Here is a 20,734-nt window from a genome sequence, read left to right on the forward strand (position 1 = left end):
CTGTGTCCTAGGCTGTCTGTGAAAATGTGAGCACCCCAATAACCTGAGAATACATGAGCTATTCCTGCTGTAGTGTAGCAAATTGAAAAGATTCACAAAAAATAATTCTAGTAAGTCATTTTAGCAAATTGTAACTTGGAAGAACCCAAAAATATTTGCAGACAACATTGCTCCTCATGGGAGAAATAAAAGAGGTAAAATTCTGAATGATACAATTATATTTAATACTGCTTTACATTTTTAAACATATTTTCATGAGAAACCACAATTAACTTTGAATGTAATGAAATGAAATGTGGACTAAGTAGTTCTATAAAATGAGTAGAGCAGCATCTGCTCTCAAGTAGAATCAACTTGAAGACATTTAAAACAGAAATATGGTCACTTGTACAATTCTGAATCAGAAGAGTGGTCCACAGGGACATTATCAAGGAAGCTTTCAGCTAAGCGCAGCATTTGCCTCACTGCCATCAGAATGAGGATATCAACATCAAACTTAATGTCCAGTTCTGAGGAATAATTTTTAACAGGCACTATCTGAGACAGAGGAATCCCGAGTCTTTCTGCTGTTAACTGCATCTGTGTAGAAAACAAAATATGGCTTGTTATTTCCCTGTCTGTTTTCTTGCATTATTGTTTCCCAAGGAAAACCAAAGAAAACCATGGCAACGTGCAATTGCTGCCAGAACTGGGCTATAGTAAGGCTGTTTGTAACTTTTGTATGGGCACTAATCTGCTTCTTGCTTCACAAACTGGATCCCTATTATTTTCGCATATTTCATATTAAAAGAGCAGGTACTTTCTGCCATAGATTCAGAAATTAAAAGATGTTTGGAAATAGTTTAAGCACATTTATTAGAAATGCCTGATGCAGAACCATAAATCTGTGTTTGTCTCCTATCTTTTTGTTATTACATTCCAAACTCATCTATTCATCTATTTATATACTAGCCTGATACCCATGCTTCACTACGGTATTTAACTTCCATAAATCCAGTTATAATACTGATGATGTAAAGTTTTAAATGTAACATTTGTTGTAGGAATTCTAATAGAGATGATTGTAGTGTAAAAAATGAAGTGAGACATACGCACTTTCCCCCCCTCTACTGAAGGACCTCTCTGTAGACTGCTGTGGCGGGCTCCCTCATTGCTTTAAGCACCCTGCAACTACTGCTGCACCTGACAGACAACTGCCTGTTAGGTGTAGGACGTGGGGGGAGTGTGTTGGAAGACATCAGAGAGGCTGGGCCAGCAGCATCACTAAGGTGATCCTGCTGGGGCAGCGTCCCTGATGGATTAAAGTACCCTGGTCCTGCTCCTACATCTGACAGACACCCGCCTGTCTGGTGTGGGGAGGATCATGTTTAAAGGCATCAGGGAGGCTGGGACAACAGCAGGGCTAAGGCAATGCTGCTGAGCAAACCTCCCTGGCAGCTGTAAGCATCCCACCTCCTCTCCTACACCTGACAGGCAGCTGCCTGTCTAGTATAGGAGGGGGAGAAGTATTAGAAGCTACTGTGGAGGTGGGGCTGGAAGGATCACTAAGGTATTACTGCTGGGGCGGTAACTCCCTCGTGGCTTTAAGCACCCTGCAACTGCTGCTGCACCTGACAGACAACTGTCAGGAGGGAGGAACATGTTTGAAGCCATCAGAGAGGCTGGGCCAGCAGCTTTGCTTCACCTCACAGACAGTTGGCCACTCCTGGTTTCCTCAACTGTCATTAGCTCTCTTCAGTCCCCTGTAACTAAGTTTTTTTTAACCTCAGAACACTGAGCTCTGCAGCTGACCAATCAGAGAGTGGGGGGTGCAAGGAGACAGAAGCCTGGCAGCCACATAGGAATCAATGGAAGAGCACATTTTACCCATTGGGGTCAAATTTCTAAAAATCCCTTCTGACTAACCATCTACACCATGGTAGGAGCGCCCTCTCCAAATTTGGTATTTCTAGGTCCCACGGTTTGGCCTGGGCAATGATTTTAGGGTGAGGGGACTTTCTTTTATGTATATAGAAAAGAAAGTCCCCTCACCATAAAACCAATGCTCAGGCCAAACCGCTGGACCTAGAGACACCAAATTCAAGGAGAGTGCTCCTACCGTGGCATAGGTGCTTGCTAAGAAGGGATTTTTAGAAATTCGACCCCTAAGTGGGTCAAAAGGGGGGGGGAAATTGCTGCCCCATTGATTCTTATGCGGCTTCCAGGCAGCTGCCTCTCTGCACCCGTCACTCTGTGATTGGTCAGTTGCAGAGCTCAGTGTTCTGAGGTAAAAAAACCCTCAACAGTTACAAGGAGGTGGGATGCTTAGAGCTGCCGGGGAGCTTTGCTCAGCAGTATTGCCTTAGCACTGCTGCTGGCCCAGCCTCCCTGATGCCTTTAAATACAATCCCCACCAATACCAGACAGGCCAGTGTCTGTCAGGTGTAGGAGCAGGGCCAGGGTATGAATGTTTATGGGAAGATAGTAAAGGACATTTCTAGGAGCCATTTCAATTCGTGCCTCCCTCATGAACCTGAAGAAATGTCCACCACATCACCACAACCTCGCACCAACTCCCCCTCACACCTCTGGCCTCTTACTTCCCCGAAGAAAGCTCCTGGCAAACATCGAGCCAGATACACCAATGCTACAAGGAGGAGGCAACTCAGGAATGCAGCAAAGACATTTGCACATATTACTCCTGCAGTGCACTGAGCTGCACAGGCCAAGTACCAGCAACATCACCCTGTGGTGCTCAGAACAACACAGTCTCCATATGAGCAAACAATCCAGGAACACAAGTAGAGAGGCCATCACTTTCGTGGAAGGTAGCAGGAGCTGACTTAACAGATTACTGCTTCTTAAATGGACAGCTCTATGTGGCCTGCTCCAGAGTGCACTCATCAAGCAGCCTGGTGATCCTAGCACCTGAGGGCAGAACCACCAATGTGGTCTAGAGAGAGGTCCTTCAGTAGAGAGAGAAAAAGTACGTTATGTCTCACTTAATTTCTTACACTACAATATTTTCTGTTAGAATTCCTACAACAAAGTTCACATTTCAAATTTCACATCACCAGTATGATAACTGGATTTATGGAACTTAAATACTGTAGCGAAGTATGGGTAGCACACTAGTTTAAAATATTTGTTAATTTTCAGCTGGTTTGCCTACATGGTATTTAATTGTAATAATCTTTTTTTTTTGTCATCACATGATGCTGATGTTTCAAACTGTGTATTTGTGTAACATCCTAGCATCACCTTTCTGTCGAAACATGTTTGTTTTCAGCATGGTTTTAATATCAATATCTATACAAAATATTTATTTAAAAATCAATGTTAATTATTGTGATATTGTAAAGCATATTGTACTTTGTTTTTTGAGCCTGTAGTTTGCAAATCAGTCCGTTATATTATCAAATTCCATTGTTTATTTATCTTAACTCTTCCTCAGCTTTCGTTTCATTTTCTGTCTTGCTTGGTTGTGGGCAATTTCCCCTTTTTTTCATCCATTTTTAAATTGTGCATCATGAAATCGTCACTTTCCCAGTATCCAAATCTGTTCCCATGTTTGTCTAAGCTGGCCTGCTACCATTTTTAATTCTGTCCACGTACTTCATTGTTCTGTTCCCCTAGCTACTTCATTTAATCCTGTTTATATATTCACTACTATAGATATGCTTATTCCTGATTTTTAACAGTATCTTCTCTTTTCCCTTCCCCCCCCCAAAAAGTGCAAACTATCCAGATAATATTATGAATAGAATGTTCTCTTCACTTACATTCCACTCAGCTTTTCTCCCCATTTTCTACTTGAGGTTAAGTGGAAAGCACCATTCATATTCTGTTCACTGCTGAGTCCAATTTAAACATGACATCAATGGGTGAGAACTTACCTGTGTATCTTTCACAGGTTGCATCTTTCAGCCACTCATCAATGTTAGCATTCTAGACAACCATAACCCATGCAAATGTCATGTTGGAGTGCCAGCAATCTACACGCATAGGAGCGGAGCTCCAGCAGTAAAGGGCCCAGGGGGCGGGCACATGCAACAAGCCCCGCCCCCTGCTCCCAGCCCCGGGCCACAAGGAGCAAAAAGCAGCCAGGTAAGTTGCAGAGCCCCCCCCCCCATCTTCAGGTACAAGCTCTCCCTCCCCTGTGAGGGCAGATCTGCGTGTCCCCCCCCCCAATAGCTAGCAAATCCAAAACAGTCCAGTGGAGCCTGAGCGGTGGGTGTTGCCTTCTGACACACTCCCGGTGATGTCAGGGGGTGTGGCATATAAGTTATGCTAATGAGCTCCTGCACCTCTTTTTCTACAAAATGACCCCTGATTGTGAAAGATCCTAAGTGTGGGTCTCTTTTATCAAGTTTAGTTTGGCCCTAAATGGCTACAGCTTGCCATCACACATATGCAGTCCTCACACAGAACAGTGTACACAAAACACTGTTTTCAGCACTGGAGGCTTTCAATGTAAGAAACTTGTTAAATCCAAAGGAGCAGTTTAAGTCACGTCTCATCCCAAAACAGTGTATCTGCATCTTCCAGTTAGGAGACCCAGAATTACTGCTGAATTCAGAAAAGAACACAGCACTGAGTTTGTGAGTTCATTCCTCCAACAGGCAGCCCTCAAGGACAGGGCTCTTATTAGGATTTATTTCATTTGGTCCTGAGAATGAGTGTATAAGTAAGCATACTCAATGCAGCTATTATTACAGTTTAAGTGATTATGCCCATTTAAGACTAACAAGCTAATATCCAGAACCACATCTTACCTGCTTCTCAACCGGTTTGCTTTTGTACACATATGAAATATCTTCCTCGAGAAAACTGCAGATTTCATCCACTTTAGTTAATATAACCAACTGTGGTACATCTGTAGCAAGACAGTGAGTTATGAAAAGAGTTTATATCATCATCAACTAACTTTCAAGCTCTTGTGATATGAAAGGGTTTCACATTTTTGCTTAGCAATCAACAAAAGAAGCCAGTTTTTTAAAAAAATCACTTGAGAAGAACCAGGTTAACTACATCACAGCAGATTAGACCGCAAAGCCTGTTTCCTTGTGCAGTAAAGAAGGTGAATGAACAAGCCTTGAGGATGAGTGTGTCTTGGTTCATCTGGCCCTTTCTTGCAAAGTCTGCAGTTAGAGCCAAAAACAGAAAACATCCTGAGTTGACTTTGACAACAAATGTAGAAAAGAAATTATCTAAGAAAGTAACCTTCTTAAATTCTAATTGATGTGGAGGAAGAACTCCAACATTTCCAAATAATTTTTTCTGGTCATTTTTCCTCCAAAGCTGCTATTTGCGACTGCCCCAGAAAGGAAGAAGAGAAGGGGTATCATTGGGGAACTGATGATGAAAAAAAGGGTTAAATCATCAGACAACACAGACCACATGAGATTAAAATCTGATTCTTGACTTATTCATATTTGGTACCTTTGGGGCTATTTGCATTTTTTAATAGGATGGCCATTTAATGGATGTAGAAACAGCTTCCTAAAATGTTTTCCATTGTTTGGCCACAGTATGGGTTAGGTAAAAAATACAAATGGGTCAGTGGCAGAGTACATGCGAAGAAGAAGAAGAAGATGATGATATTGGATTTATACCCCACCCTTCATGCGGGAGTCTCAGAGTGACTTACAAACTCCTTTTCCTTCCCCTCCCCACAACAGACACCCTGTAAGGTAGGCGGGGCTGAGAGATCTCTTTCAAGAACAGCTCCAACAGAACAACGGTTTGCCCAAGGTCATTCAGCAGCTGCAAGTGGAGGAGTGGGGAATCAAACCCGGTTCTCCCAGATTAGAGTCTGTGCACTTAACCACTACACCAAACCTCAGGTTCAATCCCTGACATGTCCAGTTAAAGGATAACTAGTAACAGGAGATGTCTGAGACCCTGAGAGTCACTGTGTTAGTTTATAAAACTTTTGCACAATATGTCAAAAGTGGGTACACAGAACTTCTTTCTTTCCTCAAATAGTAGAACTATTAGGTGCCTAATGAAGTCTTTTGGGGAGCAGATTCAGAACAGACAAAACAAAATACCTCTTATGCAATGCACAATTCACTTGTAGAACTCACAGCCCATTACAGCTTTAAAAGCCAAAATCGTGCAGGAAAGTTCCATCAGTAGTTTGTAGCCATGATGGCTAAATGGCACACCCACAGTCATACATATGACACCTCTCAGTACCAGTTACTGGAGACAGACAGAGGGAACCTTTCTGTCTCTGCTTCTAGGCCTTCTAGTGCATCATGCTGGGCTCTGTGGAACAGGCTGCTGAACTAGATGGAACCTTAGTACGATTCTCTTGTTATTCCGGGTAGGCAATACTGAGCTAGTTGGATCATTTGTATGCTTGCTTTGTATGCTCCTATGTTAGTGATGTGGAATAAAAACCCTCTAATCGTCTAATTCTGGCTAAGCAGTTCATGGCTCGTGGGAGTATTAAAAATGTGGAATTTCAACCCAAGATGTTCAGCAAGAACCTGTCAGCTCACACAATAGATTGATAGCATTCTGATACAGATGAAGGGCCTTCTGTTTGAGAGGTGCTGGAGATTTGGTAACATTTTAATGACTATGCCTTTCATTTGTCAGTTCTGGAATATTGGTTTGTAGAAACATTTATGGATCAGGCTATTTGAGACAGAAATAAACAAAACTAACCAAGTAGATTTGCTTTCCGTCGAATTTCTCTCAGCTTTGCTGCTAGATTTTCAGGTAGGATCTCAACTTTTGACCCATCAATAATAAATGCAACACAATGAATCTGGTCCTTTAGAGTTGGGTTCCTGATGTAGCCAGGTGCATTTGGGTGCATAATGGAGGATGGATTGAACTGAGAAGGAAACCCAGCAATAACAATCATTATAAAAGTCCACAATAAAGTGAATAAAAACAGACAGTTAAAGAAGTCTCTACTACCATAAAACATTTACTTGTTATCAACGTGAAACTCCTTTCATGAAGCATGTGAAATGACAGATTAGTCCCTTAGTGATTGACCTCTACAAACTGCAACGGTGGGCTACACTCATCATCTTCCTCTGACAGCACACATCCAAAGGCTATTTATGGGACAAGTCTGCTAAAGAGTTGGGACTAGGATCCGGAAGACCATCCACACTCTTCCATGAAGCTGCCTGGGTGGCCTCAGACCAGTCACTCTCTCTCAGTCTAACTTGTGGACCATGATCTGGTGGAAAGGCAGCATAAAAATATTGTTTTTATTGTTGTTGTTAAAGATGATGATGATGATGATGATGATGATGATGATGATGATGAATTGTCACAGTCAGATATTTAACTGGTAGAAGGTGTTCTGCAGTTTGACTTCTAACCAAGTTCTTGGGAATTGCAAAAGTATCTTCACAGTATTCTTGCTGTTCCAAGCAACACTGTCTTCAGAGATGAGCTAGGGTCATTTGCTCAGTGTCCAGAGGGTCCAGGTGTTTCTTGAGACTTCTAGGCACTGCTCCAAGGGCTCCAATGACAACCCCCCCCCCTTATCGCAGCATCCCACAAGGTATTAGTTGGGACAGTCCCTCTATTCTCCTTAAAATAACATCTTATCTGCTCCATCATATAGCTGGGCTCCAATGACAACTAGTATGATGGCAACCTTCTTCTCCCAGAAGTGCTCTAACTCTATTCATAGGTATTAGTATTTCATGATCTTCTCCTGTTCTTTCTTTTCTATTCTGCTGTCTTCTGGGATTGCAATGTCAATGTACTATCAGAGGTGTTATGCTCCAGGCATTTATCTGTTTGTAATCGGAAGCCCCAAAGAATCTTTGTTTCCCGATTCTCCATGATCTTGTCTGGTTTGTGCCCCCATGAATTTCTGGCTGATGGTAAGCCATACGTCTTGTGAAGACTCTAGTGCATCATAGCTGCGACTCTACTGTGATGTCCTTTATAGTCAGTTTGAGCAATTTTACTGCAGGCATTAACTATATGGATGACTGTTTCATCCTTTGCCTTACAAAGTCAAGATATTATTATTAGTAGTAGTATTCCACATCACAGAGTTGTTGTGAGGATAAAATGGAGAAATATGTATACCATCCTGCTCCTTGGTATAAGGGCAGAATAACAATCTATGAGATGGTGTATTATGTGCCCTATCAAACTTGTGTCCCACTTAAATGCTAGCAAAGATATTTTGATCAATGTTCTGGTAAGAACACAGTATTTTTCTGGTGATGGAATATTATTTCAGAATTCCTCCATTATGGTTCTTGTAGTTCTGCCTCTCCACATTTTAACATCTTGGTTCTTTAAAAATCTAAGAGAAGTCCATCTATTTTGCAATTTCCTTTAAAAGATATTTGTCTTAGCATATTTTTTGCACGCACCCATATATCTAGCTACTTCTTTGCACATTTAGTTGTGTGAGAATTTTATACTTTTTAAATTCAAATTTGCTAAGCTAGCCACAAGCCCAAGAACAACCTATAATAGTCTTGCTAATAATTGTTATCCAACTATCAAATTTATGTGTGTACATTCCAACATATCTTGCAAGGGCCCAAGAACCATGCATGGAAGACATCAATGAAACACACTACATCGAACATCAAAATGCTACAGGCTGGAATTGAGGTATACTACTGAGGTATGGCTCGCACAGGAAATCACTGGCAGGTTGAAACTTGAAAATGCACCCAAGGGCAGGCTCCTCAGCATGGCAACCTCTTTGTGAGAGGAGCTTTCCATGTGGTTCCAATAACTTTCACCAGATGAGTGGAAGCCACATAAAAAGAGACAAGCTAATGGTGTGGAAGGAAATTGCTGTAACCACATGGTAACCCACTTCCCAAAAGCACACTGCCAAACGGAACCTCCTCTATCCAACTGTGCTTCCAAGGAGCCATCATGTGTAAAACAGTCCTTACTCTGAAGACCCCCTCTAGAAGCTACAGGATGTGGCTGTAGTGAGAACACACGGTGAATCACATTAATTAAGAATACATAAATTACAAATATAAAACAAAAAGTCCTAAACAAATCTCTTTGTTTGAAATAAAGTACAAAATGTTAAATGTTAGATCATACCTGATACCTATCGGGAACATGTCCTTTTAATATGTTGGGCACCTCCTCAATTTCCAGACCAGCTCCTTGTTTTTCTTCTAGTCCCATGGTGTCACAGAAAACAATGGGCAGATTTCCATCCCTTCCATTTTTAACTTCATATGTCCTATACTATAGTTTGGGGGGGAAATTGAAGTGACATGGTATACATTACATTAGGGATAATATGTTTTTTTTCCCCTCCAGTTCTTCAATCCCAGCTCTACTGCAATCCCAGATCCCTGTTGTTTTACTATGAATCTTTGCTGTTAGACTCAAACGTTATCACTCAAATGTTATTATATTTTGTAACTGCCATACTGATTGACTGAATAGTCCTAATGTAAGTGTCGTCTCAGTGAAAAAGGCAGAATATAAATGAAAACAAATAAATATCCACTTATCTTCTTTGGTGTGTATATATATATAAAAATGACATTTATCACCGATTCCAACAATTCTTGTGAATTTGTAATACATCACAGCAGCTAAGGCAGACACCAGCTAATAAAACTGTTCAATATGCTTACTTAGAATTAAGTCCAGATTTGCTGGGTGGGAGGGTAAATTTCAGAGGGGGGACTGGGGTTTCTATGGACTTTTTTCAATCTTCAAAAGAAAATATTGGGAATTTTGGGAAACACTGGAAAAAAAACTCCTATGAAATATTTCCCCCCCTTAGGAATGCATGAAAGTCTTCTCCTGCCCCATTTTTGTCAGGGAGCACTGGGGAAAAAAACCCTTATGAAGTCTTTCCTTTTTTTTCTTTTGTAATGGATTAAATGCTTTTGAGTGAAATGTGCAAAGATAGCATAGGATTCAACAGTTTGCTGCTCTCTCGAGCTTTAGTATCATGTATGTATATTTGCCATTTTGCTTGTAGAAAATAAAGGCATTTATACTTTTAAATTCCATAAATATACCAATCAATACAATGTTATATGTTAACTAAGATATAAATGGCATTTTATGTTTTTAAAGCAGCAGAATGGTTTTAGGTTTGATTGGAAAGCATTTATTTGCCCAGATTTCCAAAAGGGGATGGCTTCAAAATACCTAGAAATTTTACATCTCTTCACACGAGTCATAATAACCTGCTAACTTTGTAACAGTTCTCTACAACTGGAATGTGACAAATTCATTTAGCCTACCTAGATTTTCATGTATGGTTTTTTTTGTCTTACTATACATCACTTTGTACTGATGTGTTTACAACATTGCCTACTATTTTATTGCTATTTGCTCAATTTGGAGACACCTTTCAGGAGATTTTCACAGTCTGTTTCGTCTCATTTAAATACCTGCCCCCCTCTATGTTCACCTGTGTCCAGCTATTTTCTGTTATTCATAGCATAGAACCATATTTTTGTTACCAAAACAGCACTCCAAATGGTGTATAACATATATAAAAATAAAAACAATAAAACACTTGACTTCCTGTCAGTGTTGGGTTAAACTAACATAGGTCCCGGGCACATACAGAACTATCCACGTGATAGGGACGAATGCCGGGTGCGATCACACGGGAACATTTGGCAAGTGTGCCGCACCCATTGGCAACCCGTATCGCCCCACCAAAGATGCGGAGTAAAAAGATACCTGGGAAAGTGCAGTATTATCCAAAAAACGCGGGGGCAGGTGTCCGATTGCGGAAGCGCTGGTATCCCGTCGCATCCGGCGCCCGTTTGTCTCCCACCAGAATTTTTTTTACGCCTCTGTGGTATGTGTGCAAACATGGAACTGCGCATGTGCACAAACGCGTTACTGCTGAATCGGCTCGCCATTGAGCTAGGCAGTGCAGCACAAGTGCAGCCAGGGAATAGGACCAGTAGGGGGCTCCCAAATGACCAGCAGCCAATCCCCCACCCACCCGTGGTTGCCACTGGACAGTTAAGATGGCTGGGGTGCGTGGCCCATCCCCCGGATTATCTCGCTTGTGTGACTGGGGCCATAATTAAACTAACAAAGGAACTGATCCAGTCAGTCAGCACCAAAAACCTTCTTAAAGAATCACATTTCAATAATATGAATAAGCAGTATAGTACTGATTCTAGGACAGATCACAAGATTGTGAGGATCACAATATCCAAATCCATATGGACTGTCATTTTTTTTCCTGCCCTGCCTTTCTCATTTTAGTTAGTAACTTTGTTTTTAAACAGTCAGAAAGTCCAAGTAATGGACACCCTTATACTCAAATTTGCTAAATTCAAAGGACTCTAAAAAACAAATCAAGCCCTTTGCAGAAGCCACGCTGATTTTTCTTAGAAAAGCTTGTACTTTTGCATGTTTCTCAGTTATAACTTTAAATTTTTTCCAACATTGTAGTTAAAATCACAACTTTATAATTTCATTGATTTCTCCAGAATCCTTTTTTCAAAGCCATTATATGAATTATCAATTTTCTGATAAGAAGACAGACTTTAATTATAAGTTATTTATCCTGGATTTAAGGTTCAACTATTTTACATTTTAATTGTAAAGAATTCTTAGGGGAATATCATCCAAACAGTGACTTCTAATTTGACAGTTAATTTGAGAACTTCATTCTTGTCTGTGCAATTTACAATTCAATCCTATGTAATCCAGTCTAAACCCACTGAAATGAATGGGCTGAAAGCAGAGTAGTTTTGTACAGGATTATAGTTAGTTGTCCAGATACGTTCCATGAAAGCAATGGTTCAGGTAGGGTGTTAGTCCAATTTCTTCTCTGCAACTTCCTTGCACAAAAAAATATTCTTGCCCAGAAGTATGTAATAAAAATGCTGAGAATAGTGGTCTGAGAGAAAAAAATTGTTTATTATTTGTTAAAAGTATATCCCACTTTCCTCCTAAAATTCACGGGATCTTCAATAAATACACAGTTTTATGGACCTATTTGTATTACAATAAAAACAATAATTTTCTGGATTCTTGACCAAGTTGAATTCAGTTATATAATTCCATAATTTGTATTATTTTATAAATAAATTCAAAACACAGTCATGAATTATGGATCTTACAAATTATGAACCTGCACTTTGAGGCTGTCGTCAGGTGGCTAAGGTAGAACAAGCTGAATCTGAATCCAGAGAAAACAGATGTCATGCTGATTGGGAAGGCAGCTGCTTTGGATATAAATGGGAAAGACCAGGAGTATGGTAACACTTGAGTCCAAATTCACACTGCTGTGAAGTGTGTTACCTCAGACCTCAGTCATTTTGTTTCAGCCTTATTGTGATGAAACTGCCGCCTCATTTCACCTGGGGTTAACTTCACCATTAGAAGGCTCAGTCAGGCTAAGCAGGTGTACCTGGCTTGAGAATTACCTATCCCATGGATGGGTAATAAAACATGTTAATTAGGGTGGGTTTTTTTTGAAAACCAGGCCCTGCTGTGGTAAAAGGATGGGAGGTGGAAAATAAGAAGCAGGTGTGAGTGTTTTCTGGAAGATTCCTAAGGGGGAATGATCTCATTGGTTGAAGAGTATCACCTGATGCTGTAGGCTAAACCCTATAACTGAGTATAGGGGTTTAGGATAATATCTCTTTCTCTATTCTGCTTTCATTACCTAATGGCTGTACCTGAGGCATAAACTGGTATGCTGTGTTGTGCCAGAATTTGGATTATTCTTCTGCTCACTATTATCAGATTGCTCACAGAAGACTTACCATCTCCACTGCAGTTATTCTATGTGTTATTTAGTGAGATAGCTTTGTTATGTTTTGTCACTCTTTGACCAAACAGAGAATGTACTAGAATTTTAATTGATTTGTTTCTTTAACCTTTGGAAAGAAAACATTTTTTATATTATATCTGGTTTGGTTACTGTGTGAGCAGGAATCACCTTGGAACTCTAAGTAAAGTGGTTTGGTGGTTTTGCCAGGTTTCAGGGAGATTGCTCAGGGTTCCAGGTGTTGGGGCTGGGAACAACATCCCTGCAAGGCACATTCAGTCTTAACACAGGGTTGTTAAGATGTTGAAATGGAGAAGAGAACCATGTATGGCACCCAAAGATCCTTAGATAGGATAAAAATGTAATAGGCAGATATACTAAAAGGGGAACTCACATATCCTGTTAATGATACTGAGATGAAGACATTAGATCACATCTTTGCAGCACAGGATGAAACAGAACAGTCTTTAGACTTTTACCCTGAATTTTAGTTAGTTGAGAGATATGTACGGACAACAGATTAACATCACAAGATGATGAAAAGATAATATTTGGGGTTAAATGGTACTATTGTCAAAGAAAGAAAAATATTTGAAATATCAACAAAAAAAGTAGTTTTAAAATTTATCAGCATACCTGCATGGTCACACTTGTAGAATCTGATCCCGCTATGGCTTGGCTTGTCACATAACTCCGAAATGTAGAATTCACAGAGTTGAAAAAGCTGGACTTGCCAGCTCCGACTGGCCCAAGAATCAGAACGCGAAACTGTGACACATTATTCAGGTAAGGCTTGTAAGTTCTTATTTCTTCCATCAGTTTTAGCCTTTCCCTGTTAAAAAATGTAAAAGAAGTATATATATTTATCTCTCAACACAGGTAAATACATACATTCACTCATTTCTGAAAGCAAGAAATTGCAAGTAGATAAATAGGTACCACTTCGGTGGGAAGGTAACAGCGTTCCGTGTACCTTGGTGTTTAGTCATGCCAGCCACATGACCACGGAAACGTCTTCAGACAGTGCTGGCTCTTCGGCTTTGAAACGGAGATGAGCACCACAACCCTAGAGTCGGATTTGACTGGCTTTCGAGCAAGGGAAACCTTTACCTTTACTATCTCCCCCCACTGTGTCACAATACATAATCTGAGACCATGATCCTTAACAAGACTGTTTTAGGGCTTAACTAGATGCAACAACTGGTATTCCAAGATGGATCTACTCTATTTTTTTAAACTGCAAATGCCAGCTGCAAAAAATGAATACTTTGGAACTGAAAGGAATAATTTTGATTGGGGTCACAGGGGGACAGAATATTTTGGCAATTGGATCATCATTTGCCCTGTATGGAAAACACATAATACCATAAGGGGAAAAAATGTATATTTCAACTCATAATACAAATAGCAGCAAAGGGGGAAGGGGAAGTCAATTTGGGAAAATGACACAGGAAGAGTTAGACCCTCACTGTCCCCATGCTACTATTTGCAGTTTATATCAACCAGTGCATTCCTGGTTGTCTTTTAAGCCTCCCTCCTCCTATGCTTTTAAGAAGAAAAAACAGCAGTTGGCTATTCCACAAAGCAGTGGGAACACATTGTTGACTCCCAGTGCTGCAAACCTTACCATAATTCACACTACTGAGGAAAAAAATGCATAAAACACAACAGAAGCCTTATGCCTGTGCTGTAGTTTATATGTGGGGGGGTATGTTACCACTGTTTACTGGCATCCGCTATCTATTTTCCAAAATGACTGCCCTCCCAGTGTTTTTGTAAAGCATATGGACATAGGCTGTAATAAAGGGTTGAACTAGATGAGAGGAGAAAGACCCTGCGTTAGGATTTTCTGTATATTTCAAATAAAGCTAGTAAGAAGCCCCAGGAGACTGGGGCAAGTGATGCTCTGTATTCTTGGTGCTGGGGGGGGGGGGGGAACGGGGGGGAGTCTCCTGACTCCCTTCCCTGGACCTCCAGGTGGCATCTGCTATTTTTGGCCACTGTGTGACAGTGTTGGACTGGATGGGCCACTGGCCTGCTCCAACACTGGCTTCTCTTATGTTCTTATGAGACTGCTTGGAAGTGAAGGATCAGTGGATGAGAGGGAGTTTAAACCTTTCCTCTCATGCCTCTTCTACAATCTAAGTAGTCCCTCCATCAATGTTCCCTCTAAGCTGTGGAGTCTTGTGAGCAAAAAGTCTACTTTGTGAGCTACTGGCATTGACGTTGTGAGCCAGTGATTTGGCTGCTGCATAAATTAGCTTGCTCTGGAGCCATCCCTTCCTGAGCGAAGACAAAAATGTGTGAGCCGGAGGCTAAAAAACTGTGAGCTAGCTCACACTAACTCAGCTTAGAGGGAACACTGCCCTCCACAGCTACAAGCAGCTGTGTGTGGGGGGGGGGGGCAGAAGTGATTGAACCTTTCTTTTCCTTTATTCAGAACTGTAGTTTCAGACCAGTGTTTTAAATTACAAAACAGGCATAAAAGGAAAGGACAAATACTGTCTCACCCCACAACCCTTTCATAACCTTCCAAGCAGCCATCTGGGGCCACTAATAATCTTTCACAAATCTTTTTGATTCTCATTTGGCCCAAAGGTATGCTATAAAGCAGTTAACCTACCCAGCTGTCCAGGCAACCTTCCTCCATGGAATCTCCATAATATCTCCAACATCTATGAAAAAAACAGAATATTATGAGAATACAAAGAACCTGACTTCAACAAGAAAACATTTTCTTTCCTTTTCAGCTTACCTTCAACTCGATACACTTCACATTCTGTGAGAACCTGGTCATTCCCATGTAAGTCTTCAGCATTGAACGTGTAGGAGGCAACATTCTGGTTTGTAGCAACGGCTGCTTTGTTATCCGACAACAATACAAGGGAGCCGGCTCCAAAATAAGGACCATATTCACTGTTGTCATATACAGCCTCTTGGGCAATTTTGACTGGGATTTTTATTGGGCAGCATTCATTCTCTTTCCCTTTCAATCGAAAGAGAGAAGCTTTGTCATCATTTAGGTATGCCCCAGAGGAACTGTAACTCTGAACAGTAAAGCCTCCAAAAATGTAACCGCTTGCATTGTATGCCACAGCCACAGTTGGGCCTTGTCGGTTGCATATGTAATGGAAAGTATTAATATTGAAACCATGAACACTGCCCTTATAGAGAAGGCTTGTGCGCTTGCTTCCCAAGAGACGAAGCAACAGCACTTCTTCCTGCTTGGTCAAGCGGGATTTGACATCAGCCATTCTGAATCTAAAAAGAGAGATTGAAAAGAATTCCTGTCAGGATTTATATACTCACAACCTGAACATCAATCAGAAGACCCAGTTCCATACCAGGTTGATATAAATGATCCCTGAAATGTTCATCAAAAAGATAGCTGGGGGAATGTGAACAAATCAGCTCTGTGTATTCACTACCTAGCCTGTTACATTCTTCTGTTCTAAGGAGATCAGGTTTTCCCCTTACGTCAGTTTATCCTCACAACAGCCCAGTAAGGTAGGCTACGATGAGAGAGACTGATTCGCTCAACAAGTCAGTGAGCTTAATGTGGTTTTCACAGTCTAACCATTGCCTTACACTGCCATTCTTTAAAGGGACTTCTGTTGCATGAAGCCATGCTACTCTCCGTCAGGGTTGCTGAGAGAATTCTGCTCATGTTCCAATACAGCTGTGCTTTATTTTTATGTACAAGCAAATGGTGTAGTAGTTAAGAATTTGGGCTAAACCAGGGGAGACCAGGGTTCAAATTCAAATTCGGAAGGATAAAAGGGGTTATTGGGAGGATATATATATAACCCTCAAAGATATCCTTAGAGAATGGTGAGATAACATGTAATAAAATAAATGGAAGACTAAAGATAGCTGAGGAATGTACTTGGGTGCATGTTAATCCTCCAATACCAGATTTTACTTCCCTCCAAAGTTCCTGGATTCTAGCTGATCTTCAATGTCTCACAGAACTCAAAGGAAGCCGCAGAGCACTGTGCTATGGTGTATCTGCTTAGCTTCTCCCCTTGATTTACACTGAGCTCCACTGCCTGAAAGAAATCAACCCTGACTGTTCCCTGGAAGGCCAGATAATGAAACTGAAGCTCAAATACTTAGGCCACCAAATGAGAAGGGAGCACTCACTGGAGAAGACCCTGATGCTGGGAAAGATTGAAGGTCAAAGAAGATGGGAATGGCAAAGGATGAGATGGTTAGACAGTGTCATAGATGCAACGAACATGAAATTGAGCAAACTTCAGAGGACAGCAGAAGACAGGAAGGCCTGGCATGATCTGGTCCATGGGATCGCGAAGAGTCGGACTCGACTGTGCGACTGAACAACCAACACCACTGCTTGTTAGGAAACCTTGGAAACTGGCCTTTATTATATCAGTGAGAAATCAAAGCCCAGCTTTCTATAATCTTGTAGGGTTCTTGCAGAGGCTGCAGAAAGACATCTGTGGTGTCATATTAAAGCTGATGCCGGAGAGAAAAAACTGTGGTGCTGATTATTTATTTTAAAAATCACATACATTATACAAAAAGAGGATAACCCTATGGTGAATACAGATCGCTATATCTGAAACTTGCCTAGTTATGAAACAAAAGAGTTCTGGCTTCAGTTGACTATATGAGCCCTCCCTTGTTGTTGAGTTTCTGGAATATTCTCCTAAATTTAAAAACTGTTTACATGCCTGGCCCGTCTACTCTTGGTGGAAGTGAGTTTAGCAGAGAAGGAAGAATACCATACCATTCAAGGGTTGGTCAGCTGCCAAGATAGTGGTCTGGAGCCTACAAACTTTTTTGCCAGTGCCAAAGGAAAAAGACCTCCAGAGAACGTATGCTGGGGATAGTGGGACCTGTGTGGACAAGAAGTCATAGAGAATGGGGCTGCACTAGGGTTGCCAACCTGTGGGTGGGGCTCAGAGATCTCCCAGAATTGCAACTGATCTTCAAATGACAGAGATCTGTTCCCCTGAAGAAAATGCTTTGAAGGGTGCATTCAATGGCATTATGCTTGGCTGAGACCCCTCCACTCTCCAAACCCCACCTTCTTTAGGCTTCATCCCCAAATCTCCAGGAATTATCTGACCTAGAGTTGGCAACCCTAGGGTGCAATGAAAATGAAAAGTCAGTAGAAGCGAGTACAAATCACCCTCCCCACTTCTGCGCAATCTGGTCCAACTCTGTGGGTGTGAATGCTTTGCATATCAAGAGAAGCACATGAAGACTATCTGTGCGAACAGATAAAACACCGCATTAAACACTGGAAGCATTAAAACATTCCGCATCCACAGATTTAAGCAGATTTCCATGAGCATACAGAATAATGCATGAACACTGATTCCAAAAAGCCTAGTTGTAAGTATAAGCAGAAGGCATTAGGTTTGGGCATGATGGTGAAACATGGGAACTGAACTTGTGACTGCAACTTTACAGCTCTAGAATGTGCAGGGTTTCTAAGAAATCAGCTACATAGCAAAGGTAAACAGAAAGACTCCACCTGTTTTAGACAATAATTGTCAGTTAATTCGGTGGGTCTTACTTTTCAGCAATATGCATAGGCTAGAGCTGTCCGTTTGCAAACTGTGCGCTCTTCATGTATTATTTATTTATTAGGTTCGATTTTTAGGCTGCCCTTCCCTGGTTTCGTTATTGCTGCCGCAAGCAAGTGGTAACACTTAGTAAAAGATAAAGAACCTGAATTGCAGCAACCCAAAGTGAAACCTAGAATAGGAAACCATTCTCTTACATAAAGAGCTTTTTTTAAAAAAAAGCCTCAGGCATGCGCACCAGCCAGCACAGTACCTCTCCGAGATACTACAGCTAAAAGTACGGTTCTAGCCTAAATATCGCTTACAGGCAGCCCCGCAACGACTGACAACTACCTAACCTATTTTAGTAACTATATCTGGCCGTAAATTGTAAAGGGAAAGTGAGTCGTCTTAATCTCGACCTATACGTTAATCACTAGGGGCAAATAATAGCTCCGAGGCTGGGATGCGGCGAGAGGCTGAGGGCAGCGTCAGGACTTGCGGAGGAAAGCTTCCCGCTTCCGATCCTACATGGGGTCCCGAACAAGCGCCGAGCAAAGCGTCGCGTCAGTTCAGAATACTTACGTCGAGCTGTTCTTCTCGGTGCCGTCGCCCGATTGTTGTGGCTCTCCTCAGCTGTAACTTCAGGCAGAAGCGAAAGTGAAAATGAAGACCTGTTCCGTGCTGCAGAATCGCCCTGATTTGGGGGAAATGGTTTCACACGGACGGAAAGGGGAGGGGGTAAGATAAAAGAGTGGAAATTCCCTCGCGTTTCCAGAAATTGTCCTGCAATGATTGTTTTTTGCAAAAAGTGTTTCCTGTAACCGTAGAATCTTTACACATTTTTACTTTCTCTTCCTGCTTTTCCTTAAAAAAAAATAAAGGATTATATAATAGACTTCAGTTTATGTTTATGGGCAGTATTTTAGCCATAAAAGAAACGCTGCCTCTTGCACGCCATGTCTCTCTTTGTGATCCAGGACTTTGTTTCTGTACATGTTTACCCAGCAGTAAATCTTCCTTCATTCCTTCTTCATTCAAGCAAGACTGCAAGTGTGCATGGGATTTCAGCCTGAGATGCAGGGGAGTTAAAACCTGGAATTACAACCAATCTCCAGACTCCAGACAAGGGGTAGACTTTTGAATTTCGGGGGGTGGGGGAGGGGGGCGGCTGGGCCAGAGACATTGCTGTGCTAGGTCCTTAAAAGAACCGAGCCCAGTGACATCATAGGCCATTGTCACTATTTATGGAGGTGGAACAATGTGGGATTTAGGAAGGGGCTCTCCAGAAATTTAGGGGGGCCTGGGTTGAGAGCCAGTTTGGTGTAGTGGTTAAGTATGCAGACTCTAATCTGGGAGAACCGGGTTTGATTCCCCACTCCTCCACTTGCACCTGGTGATGTGACCTTGGGTGAGTCACAAGCTCTGGCACAGCTGTTCCTGAAAGAGCAGTTTGTGTCAGAGTTCTCTCAGCTCCACCCACCTCACAGGGTGTCTGTTGTGGGGAGGGGAAGGAGTTTGTAAGCTGCTCTGAGACACCTTTGGGTAGTGAAGGGCGGGTATAGATCCAATCTCTCCTCTCCTCTCCTCTCCTAGACAGGCATAACGGCTCAGAAACAAAGCACAGCATGGGCAAAATCCTCTACATAAAACCCTGGAGAACCACTGCCAGTCTGAGTAGACAATGATGACACTGATGGACTGATGGTAGAGGGACCATGCTTTGTGTGCCAAAGGATAAAGGTTTAAACTGAAGAGGTCTAACAGAACAGGTGTTGGAAAGGATCTTTCTCTGTCTGAGTCTCTAGAGATCACCTGCATCAGAGCAGACCATGCTGAAGTAGATGGACAAATGGCATGAAGACCAGTGTGGATTGAGGAGACCCATGTTCAGATCTACATTTTGCGTGACGCTTACTTGGTGATACTGGGACAGTTAGATTTGAGTCCAGTAGCAGATTAGAGACCAACAAGAGTTTCAGGGAATAAGCTTCCAAGAACCAAAGCTCCCTTCATCAGGCTGGGTGATATTGCCGTTGTAAGGTCAATATAAGGGAAGGGAGACTGGAGGAAGGGTAGGGTAAAGAGGGGATTGACGGACAATGTGAGCAGCAGAGTCATCCTTCAGAAGTGGCCAGGGGAACCTGGCAACCCTAACTAGGGCTATTTTATCAAGGGAGGGAGGGGAGCAGTGTTCCCTCTAAGATGAGTTGGTGTGAGCTAGCTCACTGTTTTTCAGCCTCTGGCTCACCCATTTTTGTCTCTGCTCAGGAAGGAGGGCTCCAGAGCAAACTCATGTATGCAGCAGCTAAATCGCTCGCTCACAACTTTAATGCCAGTAGCTCACAAAGTAGAATTTTTGTTCACAACACTCCACAGCTTAGATGGAACATTGGGGAGTGCCATTTCACAAGGGTTTAAAGAAAACTTTAAAGAAAAAGAAAATTAGAAAAAGCAATATTGGTTAGAGGTGCAAGGA

At 41.8% G+C, this 20,734-nt stretch overlaps 1 protein-coding gene across 2 annotated transcripts; it reads right to left on the bottom strand.

Moving 5' to 3' along the window:
• Positions 1 to 301: 301 nt before the first annotated feature.
• Positions 302 to 18,972, bottom strand: LOC107114863 (interferon-induced protein 44-like). 2 transcript variants are annotated; one of them, XM_015416463.1, is made up of 9 exons: positions 18,841 to 18,972; positions 17,472 to 17,580; positions 15,477 to 15,982; positions 15,345 to 15,396; positions 13,358 to 13,553; positions 9,049 to 9,198; positions 6,658 to 6,829; positions 4,755 to 4,855; positions 302 to 579 (listed from the first exon to the last, which is right to left on the bottom strand). In XM_015416463.1, exons 3-9 carry the CDS (start codon positions 15,973 to 15,975, stop codon positions 382 to 384), a joined length of 1,368 nt encoding a protein of 455 aa, XP_015271949.1. In that variant the 5' UTR covers positions 15,976 to 15,982; positions 17,472 to 17,580; positions 18,841 to 18,972; the 3' UTR covers positions 302 to 381. The 2 variants fall into 2 exon arrangements, with proteins under 2 accessions (XP_015271949.1, XP_015271948.1); XM_015416462.1 differs by lacking the exon at positions 17,472 to 17,580 and having other exon boundaries at positions 18,841 to 18,971.
• Between the last annotated feature and the right edge of the window lie 1,762 nt (positions 18,973 to 20,734).

Source organism: Gekko japonicus, unplaced genomic scaffold (assembly GCF_001447785.1).
Source record: "Gekko japonicus isolate JY-2015 unplaced genomic scaffold, Gekko_japonicus_V1.1 scaffold2149, whole genome shotgun sequence".
Taxonomy (NCBI): domain Eukaryota; kingdom Metazoa; phylum Chordata; class Lepidosauria; order Squamata; family Gekkonidae; genus Gekko; species Gekko japonicus.

Coding starts and splice junctions, on each gene's coding strand:
- LOC107114863 (XM_015416463.1), bottom strand. CDS start 15,975: ATGGCTGATGTCAAATCCCGCTTGACCAAGCAGGAAGAAGTGCTGTTG. Junction 9,199..13,357: donor CTACAAGTGTGACCATGCAG/GTATGCTGATAA, acceptor CCCAAACTATAG/TATAGGACATATGAAGTTAA. Junction 4,856..6,657: donor ACGGAAAGCAAATCTACTTG/GTTAGTTTTGTT, acceptor GTCTTGCTACAG/ATGTACCACAGTTGGTTATA.